The sequence below is a fragment of the Cyclopterus lumpus genome, chromosome 5, assembly GCF_009769545.1.
Source record: "Cyclopterus lumpus isolate fCycLum1 chromosome 5, fCycLum1.pri, whole genome shotgun sequence".
NCBI classification, from domain to species: Eukaryota; Metazoa; Chordata; class Actinopteri; order Perciformes; family Cyclopteridae; genus Cyclopterus; species Cyclopterus lumpus.
The window spans coordinates 16,256,577-16,268,865 of NC_046970.1; the positions used below are offsets into that span (position 1 = coordinate 16,256,577).

At 40.7% G+C, this 12,289-nt stretch overlaps 1 protein-coding gene across 2 annotated transcripts in view; it reads left to right on the top strand.

The window, feature by feature from the left end:
* LOC117730566 (RNA-binding protein 6) overlaps positions 1–9,524 on the top strand; it is a 12,608-nt gene extending 3,084 nt beyond the window's left edge. The window contains exons 4-23 of one of the 2 annotated variants that reach the window (XM_034532339.1): positions 71–160; positions 276–345; positions 1,235–1,308; positions 4,394–4,468; positions 4,856–5,141; positions 5,283–5,440; positions 5,567–5,667; positions 5,762–5,831; positions 5,923–5,995; positions 6,077–6,135; positions 6,232–6,343; positions 6,674–6,771; positions 7,279–7,617; positions 7,705–7,854; positions 7,977–8,042; positions 8,190–8,417; positions 8,505–8,579; positions 8,670–8,761; positions 8,858–8,909; positions 8,992–9,524. In XM_034532339.1, coding sequence (XP_034388230.1) covers positions 71–160; positions 276–345; positions 1,235–1,308; positions 4,394–4,468; positions 4,856–5,141; positions 5,283–5,440; positions 5,567–5,667; positions 5,762–5,831; positions 5,923–5,995; positions 6,077–6,135; positions 6,232–6,343; positions 6,674–6,771; positions 7,279–7,617; positions 7,705–7,854; positions 7,977–8,042; positions 8,190–8,417; positions 8,505–8,579; positions 8,670–8,761; positions 8,858–8,909; positions 8,992–9,087 — 2,364 coding nt within the window. In that variant the 3' untranslated portion in view covers positions 9,088–9,524. Of the gene's footprint in view, positions 1–70; positions 161–275; positions 346–1,234; positions 1,309–4,393; positions 4,469–4,855; positions 5,142–5,282; positions 5,441–5,566; positions 5,668–5,761; positions 5,832–5,922; positions 5,996–6,076; positions 6,136–6,231; positions 6,344–6,673; positions 6,772–7,278; positions 7,618–7,704; positions 7,855–7,976; positions 8,043–8,189; positions 8,418–8,504; positions 8,580–8,657; positions 8,762–8,857; positions 8,910–8,991 lie in introns of both variants that reach the window. The other variant, XM_034532338.1, reaches the window with a different exon arrangement.
* Positions 9,525–12,289: the final 2,765 nt, after the last annotated feature.

The following is a 12,289-nucleotide window of genomic DNA, read 5'->3' on the forward strand; positions in this document are numbered from 1 at the left end:
ATTGTATTTGCATTTATCATAAAATGTTGCCATTTCATAACCTGATTTTTAACCAACATTTCTGTGAAAGGATCAAGATTACAGGAGTGCATCAGTGGAGGACAAAGTTTCCAATACAATATCCATAATTGGTATTCCAAAGACTGCCACAATGGAGCAGGTAATAATCGAACAGAAAAGCCACTTTGTGTTTAAATCATTATGGTTACCAGTGTGTCTGTAATGGTTTGCTTAGAAAGCCATAGCATAACTCTCTTTGACACGTTCTTTTGCAGATTCTTGGTGCCTTTGCAGTCCGTGATGGTGTGCCGATGCAGGGGATGAAAATCAAAAATGTTATGCCAGGTAAGAATTAAGTTTCTTTGTGAAGCTGTTTGGGGCAGTCGATCGCTAACATGTCCCACGACATTTCGCTTTTACGACATTTCGAAAACTTCGCATTCTTTCTTTTTACTTTGTTGGTTGCTTTTGTTGTTGGTGGTCTGTGTGAACTCGCTCGGTAATGAAGGAAGAGGAGGGTTCTGTTATGCCATCCTTTTTCACATCTGAGGATTTTTGGTCATTGTGTCAATTAGAGGACTCACCAAGGATTCAATATTAGGAGCTTTGGAGAATGTCCGTTATAACAGATCTGTGACAAGTGACTCACTGAATGTGACACTTAATGTACTGAAGCACAATGTCACAAGCCTGAAATGGAGACCGTCTTGTTAGTGCTTTGTTCATCTTGCTGATCTAAACATCTGCTCGAGTGTTTTCCACAGTGGATCATCATGGTCAGAGATGATGCCAAGCCTTTTTTTTTTTTAAGATTATTATGTCTCAAATGCTGTTAATTCTGCATAATGCATCAAAATGGTCATCGCAGAAATACATTAGGTGCTTTTTAAAAAATTTGATATAAACATGACTGGTAAACGTTCTGTCTCCGTGGTGCACACCGCGCAATCATTCACTGCCACTGGTTTGCAATATCTGCTAGGAAAGGCTTTGAGAAAGCCGAGCCTTAACAGACAGTCTGATATGACATCAGTCATCAGGAGACAGAATAGAACAAAAGCATAAACAAAATGTGTGTTTTCCTGAAAAGGTATGTATGTAAGTCAAGGTGAATAATTCGCTCACGCTGATCTCGATGTATTCACGAACTGCTGTCTTTCATGTTTTAGTGGGTGACTGTCATTGCTGGCATTGACTAACAAAAACCCATCTGTATTTCAAATGCTGTCCCCAGGTTACAGCTACGATACGGCCTATGTGGAGTTTTTAAACCTCGAGGATGCAGTCCACTTCATGGAGTCCAACAAGGTGGCCCATCCTCGTCACTCTACGAAGGCCGTCTCTCCCATCAGGATTATGAGGGGTTGAGAGGGCATTTAGTAGATGGGGGAGGGAGAGAACCTGGGCAGGGGTTGCTTTTACCATTTAGTGAGCTTACTTTAGTGAAGGAGATGAAGATGTCAGCTGTTGACATTTTTAGATGCTTTAAACTTCAACAGTTGGTCCTAGTTTTACATAAATTAAATGATCAGTAGTTATCCACAATGCCATGGTCGTACTTCTGGTTACTTGTTCACAATTAAAATATTTAGAAGAGATGTATATTTTTCTACGTTTCAACTGTATGTGCACAGACATACAATAGGTTTTTCTCCTATTGTTTGCTTGCCCTAGTAGTCAACCCAAAACTGCCTAATCTTGGAATGGACTTAACCATGAAAATACAGATATTTAGGGGTGGGGGGAGAAATCAGTCCTTCCGTGGGATTGTCGAACAAGAGGTTGTATAATTTTATGAAGACTTAAATGATGACATTGAAGGTACTGTACGGAGCCACCATGGCATTTGTTGTGATTTAGCCTTTTGAAACTCAGAATCAAAGGAAATTACCGCCCGCGACACTTTGACGTCTTTGTGTCTTAGAAAATATTAGTTTTCTCTTTGCTTTGTACGGCCATCGAAGACGCTTCTGTGGTCAAGGAAGCAACTGCAGATTTGGACACTTTTCTTGCTGTGAGACGTTCAGTAAATAAAATCCAAGGAGCTGGTTGTTGGGGGATGGGGCAAGTATTTCATCTTTACTCGCGATGTCAGCGGTAGAACGAGAGTGATGCGTTCCAAGGTAATCGACCCAGGAATTTTTATGTAATTGGACACCACCACACAAGCCCGAGGATGTTGTCTTGGCAGAGGTTTAGCCAGATGCAACTTCTGCTGGACAAACCTGCATCATTTGTGGGACGTTGCTGCGATGGCTCCTGCGATGTTGCTGGACCGGCTTCATTCAGATGAATGCGAAGGCTGCGTCTGAACTCGACCGTATTAGTGAGAACTCTGCAGCTAATTTAACTGTTAATGTACAGGACACGTTTTGTGATCTAGTTAGCATTTGTTTTATTAAAGTAATCTTTTTAAGAAGAATATATATATTTTCAATTGGAAAGAAATATTGAAGGTAAAGCATTGTAGGGATTACAACTTTGGAAGAATTTTCTTAGCCATGTATGGGTCTACATTGTGTTTTTTTTTTTTTTTAAATTTTTAAATTTTATTTAGATATGCCAGTGGCATATCTGGATGACGCCCGGGCTTTTGGTTGTTGAAATATCTCAACAACTCTAAGATGCATTGCAGTGAAATTTTGTCCAGATAATTGTGGGCCCCAGAGAATGATGTTGGTGGTTCCCCGACTTTTCCTTTTGGCGCCATTATGAGGTTTATGTTTTTGGTGTATTGGCTGAATTCTCGTCAAATTTGGTGCAGATATTCAGATAACTGTTGTGGTGACCTTCTTGACTTATCCAGTGAAGCAGCTCTACATCTACTTGGTGGATTGGCACACATTTTGATACAGGGGATCTCCTGACTTTTCTTCTAGCGAGGTTGAATTTGAGGTGACATTTCTCGGCAACTGTTTGACGGATAATCATGCATTTTGATGGAGAGATTTGTGGTCTTTGTGCATGTTGGTGATCCCCTCCCTTTTCATTGGGACCATCAATACTTTTGTTAATTTATTTAACAGTTTGGTTTTCTTCACAATGAGCAATGCAGCCTCGCAAAGCCGCTGGTGTGCCTGCAGACTCTTGTTGTCTTCAGGTATCTGCTGCAGTCCTCTTGGCAAAGTTCTTTCAGCAGTTCAAGCCATTTCCATTCATTGTTGACGTCCCTTAACATTGCATGCCCTCTTGATGATATTCTCTTGAACTCATCGTGGACCTCGGGCATCAGGATTTCTACTTTCTTTCAACTGCTCTGAGCAGTTTGTTCATTGTGTCGGGATGTGAAATGAATTCACAATGTCTTCAACACTGGCCAGAATTGATGTGCTTTGATGATGTGTGTGAAACTGGAGTAGCCCATTAGCTCGGTAGTTGGGATCGGGTGAATTGTTGCTGAAATAGGTAGCAGTTCATTGTTTGGCTTTGCTATTGGTGCATTTTGTTGCTTTTGGCCAATGTTCTTGATCACTCAAGATAGAAAGTAGATGATGCAGCTAGTTGTAAGGTCATTAATCTTCATATTCAAAATTCAAATCGCCACTTAGACGCTGACATGAATGGTGAAGTATTTTGCTTTGTGCTCTAGGGTGTGACTTAAATGTATTAGTTATTCTCTGCATTTAACCACTGGATTTAAATAGAGCTTTTTGATGCACACCCCACATTAGAATGATGGATGTTTAGCACAGTGCTACAGATTTTCCATGAACCCTTTGAAGCTGCTAATTTGTCATAGTAATGCAGTGTTGTCTTGGATATAGGTTATTTACTATGGCTTGGTCTAGTTAGTACACCACCTATCAAGAGCCTGGTTCTCATTTTTCACTACGTAGTTCAGTTTTCTTTCGGATTGTGCTGTGGTCAACTATCGGCACCTATTTAGTAAATCAGTTGATTGCTTTAGTTATTTTGAAGTCAAACACTCCTTGTTTCCTGCATTAAGTTTTGCGGATTTGCTGCTTTTGTTCGTATTTTGGTGTAAAATGCATATCTTTGTTTGGTCGGATAAAACCAACAATTTAAAGATGTTACTCTGGGACTTAAGAAATTGTCTGACCTTTTTTTGCAGACGTTTTCTGGACCAAATAATCACTTGTTTTATTGTTAGATTATTCTGCAGATAAGTCAATACTGAAAATAATTTAGCCGCAGCCCTAACTTGTAGTTCCGTTTTAAACTATTCAGCGTAGTATCAGGGCAAACTGCCTGTGTGAAGCATGATCCTCAATCTGGGCTTTGCTTACTACCATAAGTGTTCGCCCATTTCATCCTCAGCAGTGAAGAGGAGGGCTTAACCTGCCACAGTGCATGTTGGGTGTCATTGGTATTATTTAAATATAAGTCACAGATGTCGTACAATGCTGATTGATCATTTCTGTTCTTCTTTCAGGGATCCCTAAAGGTTGGCACTAGAACAACATCCATGAAGTACATGCAGCCAGAGGAGTGTGAAAGGAGTGTTCATGTGAGTGCAGTCTGAAAGACTAATGGTTAAAATATTGACTACATCAACAAAACAAACGTACAAATCATTGAAGCAAACAATATATTTTATATTTTTAAAAAAACAAGGCACTTTTAAAAACAAAATTAGCATTATTCTACCATTTCTGTCAATTTGACATATTTCCTCCAGTATTATTTAATTACAATGTAGCCATTAGAACAAACTGAACACTACCTTCCAGATATTTGACAGCAGAAACCTTTGATTGTATCCTGGATGGAGTCATTTCTGTGTTTTGTATAACAGCAAAGAGCAGTTCACAATGTACAATATCACTTCACTATATTGTTTACCGTACAACCGTTCAATTGAAAGTGTCCCTATCTACCTGTGTCTGTGAATTAGGAATCAGATCATAAAGTACCTCAACTCCAGGAGCCCCAGTTGCCCAGACCAGATGAGCCTTTAGACAAGTTGACGACCAACCTGGATGGGTCCAAACTAAAAGGCCCCACGGAGCCATTGTCCCACGGTCAGTGGCAGCGTAGTTCCGACCTGACTCCTGAGGCCTGGCAGCAGCAGGTGGACCTACAGCTCCAACAGCAGGAAACGGATCAACAGGCAGAGTCTTGGGGCAACCGCAACCTTCCTCCTCCACACCAATCTGACTCAGTCTTTAAAGACAGCAAAAGTATGTTGATTTAAGCTCTCGGCTCTTCTCTAAAGCTTGTAGCCATAAACATGAGCCAGTCATTAACATATTTGTTATGCGCTATTGTAATTCATATCCAAGTCAGGTAAACAACACTTTTCCTTTTGTCTCACTGTACAGCCATGATAATAAAAAATGTGAAGCCCACCACCACAGTAGAGATGATCCTGAAAGCCTTGGATCCCTTTGCGTATCTGGATGAAAGAAATGTTCGCCTAGTCAAGGCCAAGCCACCAGGAGCCAAGTGTTTCTGCTTTGTTGACATGGACTCCCATGAGGTATCTAAAATATGAACGCACACGGTTTGCTGTTGATTATGTTCTGTTCTATCAGTTTGTGGTAGCCTTTTGTTGACCAGGTTCCCTGAGAGTTCCCAGCATTTAGATTTGTGTCTTCTTTTGTAGCAAGTGACACGCCTGGTTGAGCTCCTCACTAAACCCAGACCCCTTTATGTTGATGGAGTCAGAGTTTATGCGGAGGTGGCAAAACCTTTGAAAAACCAAAAGTAAGTCAACCATTTTGCAAGGCTTTTCTTATCTGCTTTGTCCAGTTGACAAATCCCATCTAATCTGTTCCTGATGATTGTTCGTCGGTTTCAGTTTCAGAAGAGACTTTGATAAAACAAGCTGTTCCATCCTTGGGTTTCCACCTGACACCGGCATGATGGGGGTAAGTTGTGTTCTTAATTGTGTTGATTTGCAAAGTTCTAAAAAGAAGAGGATGAACTGTTTTTTTTCTTTTCTTTTTTCTGGCACATCAGCAACAGCACCCACAACCTCCACCTAACTTGCAACCTCTGCAGCCACCCGCAGGTGCCTCCGCTGGAATGCAAGGTGGGTCTTGGCCACACATTCTGGTATCTTGGTCCCTAGACACTGTTTATTATTACTAAACCTAAATATTTTTGCCACCAGGTGATTTCATGTCTGGCAGCACTAATCCTGCTCTGTCATCAGACCCCAGCATTGGACGGGTAGGTTACAAAGTGAAAAGCAAAGCCCCATATCTTGGATGGATGGCTTGTCTCAAAGCTGTGCATTAAACTGTACATCTCCTTAACGCCTCGTAGGGAGTTGGCTATGGCGAGACTCCAGCTGTGGATCCATCTTTCCAGGCTGGTGGACCCCATGTGCCCACAGAATCAGCTGTCCCCGCAGATGGATCACAGCCCTACATCTATGGTAAGAATCAAAGTATTGATCATTTTAGTTCAGTTTAGTCTGTTTTAGTTACAACATTATAGTAAACAACTCCTGTGTAGCTGTGATTTAAACCACTAGTAAATGATCACAGACCTTAACTTAAATCTGACGTTATAGAAATGTAAAAACTCCAGACAAAAGCTCCTACATGTATAAGACGTGGAACTTAATGTTGAGGCACTTTTCTTTTTGAGCACTTGTCCTTGTTCCACTCTGGTTGGATCTCATTTGTACCGTTCTTTGGACAACGGCCTCTGCCAAATGAATACATGGAATGTAAATGTCATCTATTCGTCCCAATTCTTCCAGGCTCTGAGATTCCAGACATGACCAACTACTTGTATGATTCCACGTCAGGCTTCTTCTACGATCCTGAGACGACACTTTACTACGACCCCAGCTCTAGGGTGAGACTATAACGGTGATCCGGTGCTTTCTCCGGCCAATGAACGGGGAAAAGAATAGTAATAGTTTGGTAATATTGTATATCCAAAAGCCACATATCTGCTGCAGTTTTAACATACCAGGTCATATTAAATAATGTAATGCACATCTAACCAGAAGTAACTGCATCCTCCAGCATGCAAATGTATTCATTATATTATTTTAGTTTGCAGACTGACATTCAGCCAGTAGCTCACTCTTCTATTCCAGTTCTGTCACTTTTCTGACTATTTACAAATGGCTCACAATCTGGAGGAGTGAGTGAAATGTACGCTTAAAACCCTAAACGTACCAAGTAGCCACTATGATATGATAGAGAATGTGTTTTGAATGATGTCTTAATAAAAGGACACAGCCTGAAGTTTAAGCTTATAATGCAATAATTAGCTGACCTGTGACCACAATAAATGTGTCTTAAATGATAATTACATTCTAATTGTTCCTTTTTTTTCTTCTCTGTTGGTGTATAGTATTTTTACAATGCTCAAAACCAAGAGTACATGTACTGGGATGCTACGTCAAAGACTTACATCCCAGTTCCAGGAGGCAATCCTACAGCGACCCAACCTATGATCATGACTGCTGAAGATCAGGCTATTCTTTCCAACCCAGCAGCAGACGCTCCTCTGGAAATGAAGAAGGCATTGGAGCCCCCAAACAATGAAGAAGCTCTGGCACTAGTTCCCATTCCTGACGCTGGCTCTGCTCCGGAGCCGGTCCCAACTTCGTCATCAGCAACTCCCGAAAGGAAAGACGACGACGACTCCAAAAAGGACATCGAGAAGCCAAGAAGTCTTGCTGCTGTCAAGGTAGCACTTTGGTCACAATACCAGTGCACACAATGCACAATGCAGTTGTGTAAACAGGAACGTTTAGGCATTTGTTGCTTTTTACAGATCATGAAAGACATGGAGCGCTGGGCAAAGATCCAAAATCGTCAAAAGGATAGTGTTCGTTCCACATCACCGTACCTGAAGATGGGAATGGACGACGACAGGAGGCAATCCAAGACGGCTGACGCCGGTTTCGCTATCTTTGAGAGGAAGGTTCGAGACTCGTCTTCAACAACCACATTTATTCTGTGCATTATTTTTACAATGAATGCAGATGGAAGTATTTATTATATCTTGTAACTATTTTTGTCCCGGTTCTCATTTGACATCTTTAGATATCAGGTGCAGATGATCTTTTTAAGAAGCCCCTTGCTCCTCTTAAGAAAGATGAAAAGTCAAAGGTAAGAACCCTCATATTCAGCCCCTTTTGCATTACTCGTGGTGTACAAATATAAAAGTGGCCAGTATATTTTTAGTATAAATATTATGATTTATTTATGTTTTTGGATCCATTTTTAGTTTAACATTTGTGTGGTTGGCTTCCCCAGCGTCCAATGGGCTCCCTGGGTCTGTTGGCATCTGACTATGCAGCTGGAAGTGATGAAGAGGTTGAAGAAGATAAGGAGGATGCAGCTAAAAGCAGTCAGGGCGGCCAGGCTGAAGACTCGGACACCAAGCTGACAGACTGGAAGAAGATGGCCTGCCTGCTATGTAGGAGACAGTTCCCCAACAAGGACGCTCTGATCCGTCATCAGCAGCTCTCCGACCTGCACAAAGTACGATCTATTAACCTCTGTATGAACAATAGTTGACAGTGACTCCATAAATATAGCCTCTAATACTCTGATGTATTCTCTCGACAGCAAAATATGGAGATCCACCTTAAGATCAAGAGGTCAAAGAAGGAGCTTGAGGCACTGGAGAACCAGGAAAAAGAAGTAAGTGAAAATACATGTGGTGGAGAAAATGTGCCGAGAAGAGTATTAGGTTGTCGGTTGATTACTCAAGGTGGAAAGTGTTGTTCACAGCTGAATTCCAGAGAACCTTCCAGGTCACCAGAACCAAAAAGAAGAAAACAACAACAGCCGCAGCATCATAATAGCTGGGCTGGAAGCTCCAGGTGGGTGTGCTTATAACCGACTTTGTCCAATGGATAATAATGCATTTAAGAGATGGTATAACGTTTTGGCCTCAACTGTTTGTTCCCTTTGCTCAGGGAGATGAATAAAGGCAGTGATAGACCTGGTTTAGGAGCTGAGCCTGTACCGGTAGGTGTGAAACTTCTTATTTCCATCGCATGAAGTGTTTCTTGTTAGTTTCTTAAACCTTTCATTGCACTTCTCTCTCTAGTCGAAGAAAAAGAAAGAGCCTGTCGTTTGGGACCACACTACCTACAAACAAGCAGTACGCAAGGCCATGTTTGCACGGTTCAAGGAACTCGAGTGATCTCATCTGAACACATCTTCACTTTGATATGTAATAATTGTTAATACGTCATGCTTGCCCACCTTTAACATGAGAAATCCTTGTGACTGTCTTTCCTGTTCCTCTGCCTTGGACATTATTACACTATAGAACCAGTTTTATACAATGAAATTAAGTGAACAAATATGGTGTATAATTCACACTACAAGGCTACAGTGGAGCTAAAAACAAACAAAAGTAAATAATTTCACATCCTCAACAATGGATGTTGTGCAGATGTTTATTTACAGTGTTGATTTGAGTATTTCTGCCCATGTTTTATGTGAATGTAGAATCTTTTTTTGTATTGTTCTGGCCACATTTTGTTTTAAAACTAAACATGTTTTACATTTTCCTTGGTCGGTATTGCAATGTTGTATGTACACTTTTAAGTAAAAAAAAATGATGGACTAACTTTTCTTAAGTGTTTGTTTTACTTGAATGAGATCAGAGGGGAACAATATAGGTCAGGTCGGGAGCCAATACTCGATGAGTCTCTTTGGTTTTTGCAGAATAAGTTGAGCAAGATCCTGATCCTTGTGTGTTTTGTGTACACCTCATGTCCACTAAGTGGCAGCAAGAGACCGTGTTCTGTTTTGTGTTGAAGGAAAAATACATGATGAACTTGAAGTGGATTCCATGCAGTCAGGAGTTTGTCCCATGGATTCAGGTGAAGGCTGGTCTTGTCATCTTGTCTGTGCATTTGCAGCTACACTTTCTGTTCTTAGTGGATGCTGCTTTAATGATCCCCAGTTTTAGAAAATGAAGCCTGTCTTCTAATCTTACCTGATATGAAGGGACCAGCCCTCGCCCTCTCCATGGCCGTGGTTCAATGAGTGTAGAGGATTGCGTGAGTTTAGTGCGCTAACATACTAGCGCCTTTAAGTAACAAGAACACTGGGCAGCCTGAGGAGCTCCAGTCATTGACAAACGGCAGACAACGCAACATGATTTATTTTATTTTTTTTAGATTTTGTGGATAAAATGGCAAAAAGGTGATCATAATTCTTTCAAAAATGACTAACATCATATGTAGTCTCTCTGTCTGAGGATACAGTGGAAACATGGGAACAAAGCCTCCATGTCGTGTAGACCTTGTTCTGTGGCTTGGCAACCAAACTGAGGAAAGCCAAATAAACTAAACCAGATTGATTATCTGCAGGTTCAGATTTGCAGTGAAGGCCTGACGCATCAGCATGCTATTGCATTCTCTTTTCAGTTGTAAAATCTAATTCAGTAATCTATATTTCTGTGAAATGGGTATTACTTTTAGCTCAACTCTGGACGGTAGGATTTAAAGGTGAAACCTCCAGCCTGCTGTTGTCAAGGTAGTCATGATTCAAAGAGACCGTCTCTCTTTATTGAACTTGTATCTAAATCAAATTATTTTAAGTTTGCCAACAAGTTATAAAACTCAGCATCACACCCTTCCCACAGGCAGGGAAACTTGTATTGAGTTTAAACTTGTTCTGTGCTCTACAAATACGTTTTTTTATGCATCTGTCGTATGACTCCTATTATACCAATACTTTAAAGATAGTCATCCAACTTAACCCTATTATTAACTTTACAATATATCCAGTTACATGTTTCAGACTACACAGTTCTATCAGATCAGCCAATGTTGCTGTTTTAATGGGGGGAAAAAGCCATATAGAATAAATACAAATGTGTCTTCTGTTTACACACAAAAACCCTTATTGACCAGATTCTGCAATAATTTAATGGCAAGACAGATCCCATTTAATGCCATAAATAAGGACAACCATTATACTTATACCTATTTCAGTAATCGGTGTGTTTCGATAATGGACGGCTGGCACATTTTCAGAAACCTACAAGGTTTAATCATATTTTAGATGTGAGGTCCTTTAAATAACTGCTGCATTTTTAACCTCTGTCTGTCCTGCTGGTAAGTTGAAATGATCACATATTTTATTTCCATGTAGGTCAGTATGTCTTATGACATCAATCAAATTAATACATTTGTAGAACAACAGATTTAGGCACATGTATTTGCATATAAATAGAGTATTTATTACCAAGAGTCCCATGGATTTAGGCTTCATGCATTGTATCTTTTCATGACCTCCTGGTCAATACGACAAAAAAAATGGAATGAAATACAAATTTCAGATTATAGTCTTGGGAAGAGCACATACTCCCGTTATTTAATGATAAGCGGACACCAAGGTTAGCCTACCATCCAGATACTAGCAAATACCGTGGAACAGTGCCAACAATTTTAGTAGATCTTAGAATTTTGATTTATTTACATTAAAAAGAAATAAGCCAGCAGGTGAGGGACAAGTTGGCATTTCCCTTTATTTGTGTTACCCAAATGTCAGAAGGGGGGCATTTGGAGGAGGAATCTTGGCCTATTTTCTGTTCATCTATGTGGACTAATTTCCATACCTCTTTTCTCCATTCTGTCACAAAACCCCAAAGACACTCCCGGCTCCCAGTGACAGATGTCGTCATTAGCCCGTCCAAACAGTGTGCGGAATGAAAATGAATGTGTAAAAGAGCTGCTGCGGTCGTATCTCGTGCATTTGTGAGGGAGAGCTTGCAGGCAGCGTGAATGTCAGAAAAAGGTGGACAGGGAGGCCAATTATCTCAGCTGGACGGCTCTTAGCAGCAGTCTGGGGACGAGACCGAGGAAGAACACAGTCAGCAGGACTCTCTGATGTTGAGATGTGCTGTCAGTCCACAGGGGCGAGGAGGGGAGGAAGAAGCATCATTTGATTGCTTTTAATGGAGGTCTGACAACAAGCTGCTGCAGATGGACAAAGAAGCTCTTAATGTTCAAAACACATCAAGAATGGTATTAGATTTGTATATATTGTGTACGTTTTTTCTTCTTTTCACATCCGTCTACATCAACTCCAACGGACAGGAAGTTCACCAGACACCATCTAGTTTTTTCATTATTGTTTTCTCTTTCAAATAAGGAGCTTAAAGAAGCTGAGTTCCGCATGAAATTAAGTCCATGTTTTATTGAAGATGAAATGGGTTATTGTGCAATATGCTTACATGTTGGATGACTGTGTGGTCATCTCAAATCTTTTCTTTGTCCGTTTTGACAAACGATCAAAAAACACATCCCATGTAGAATGACTCCCTCAAGGAGAAGCATGTGTTTGTGGTCACCCCATACACACAATGGAGACTAAACCATCACAGG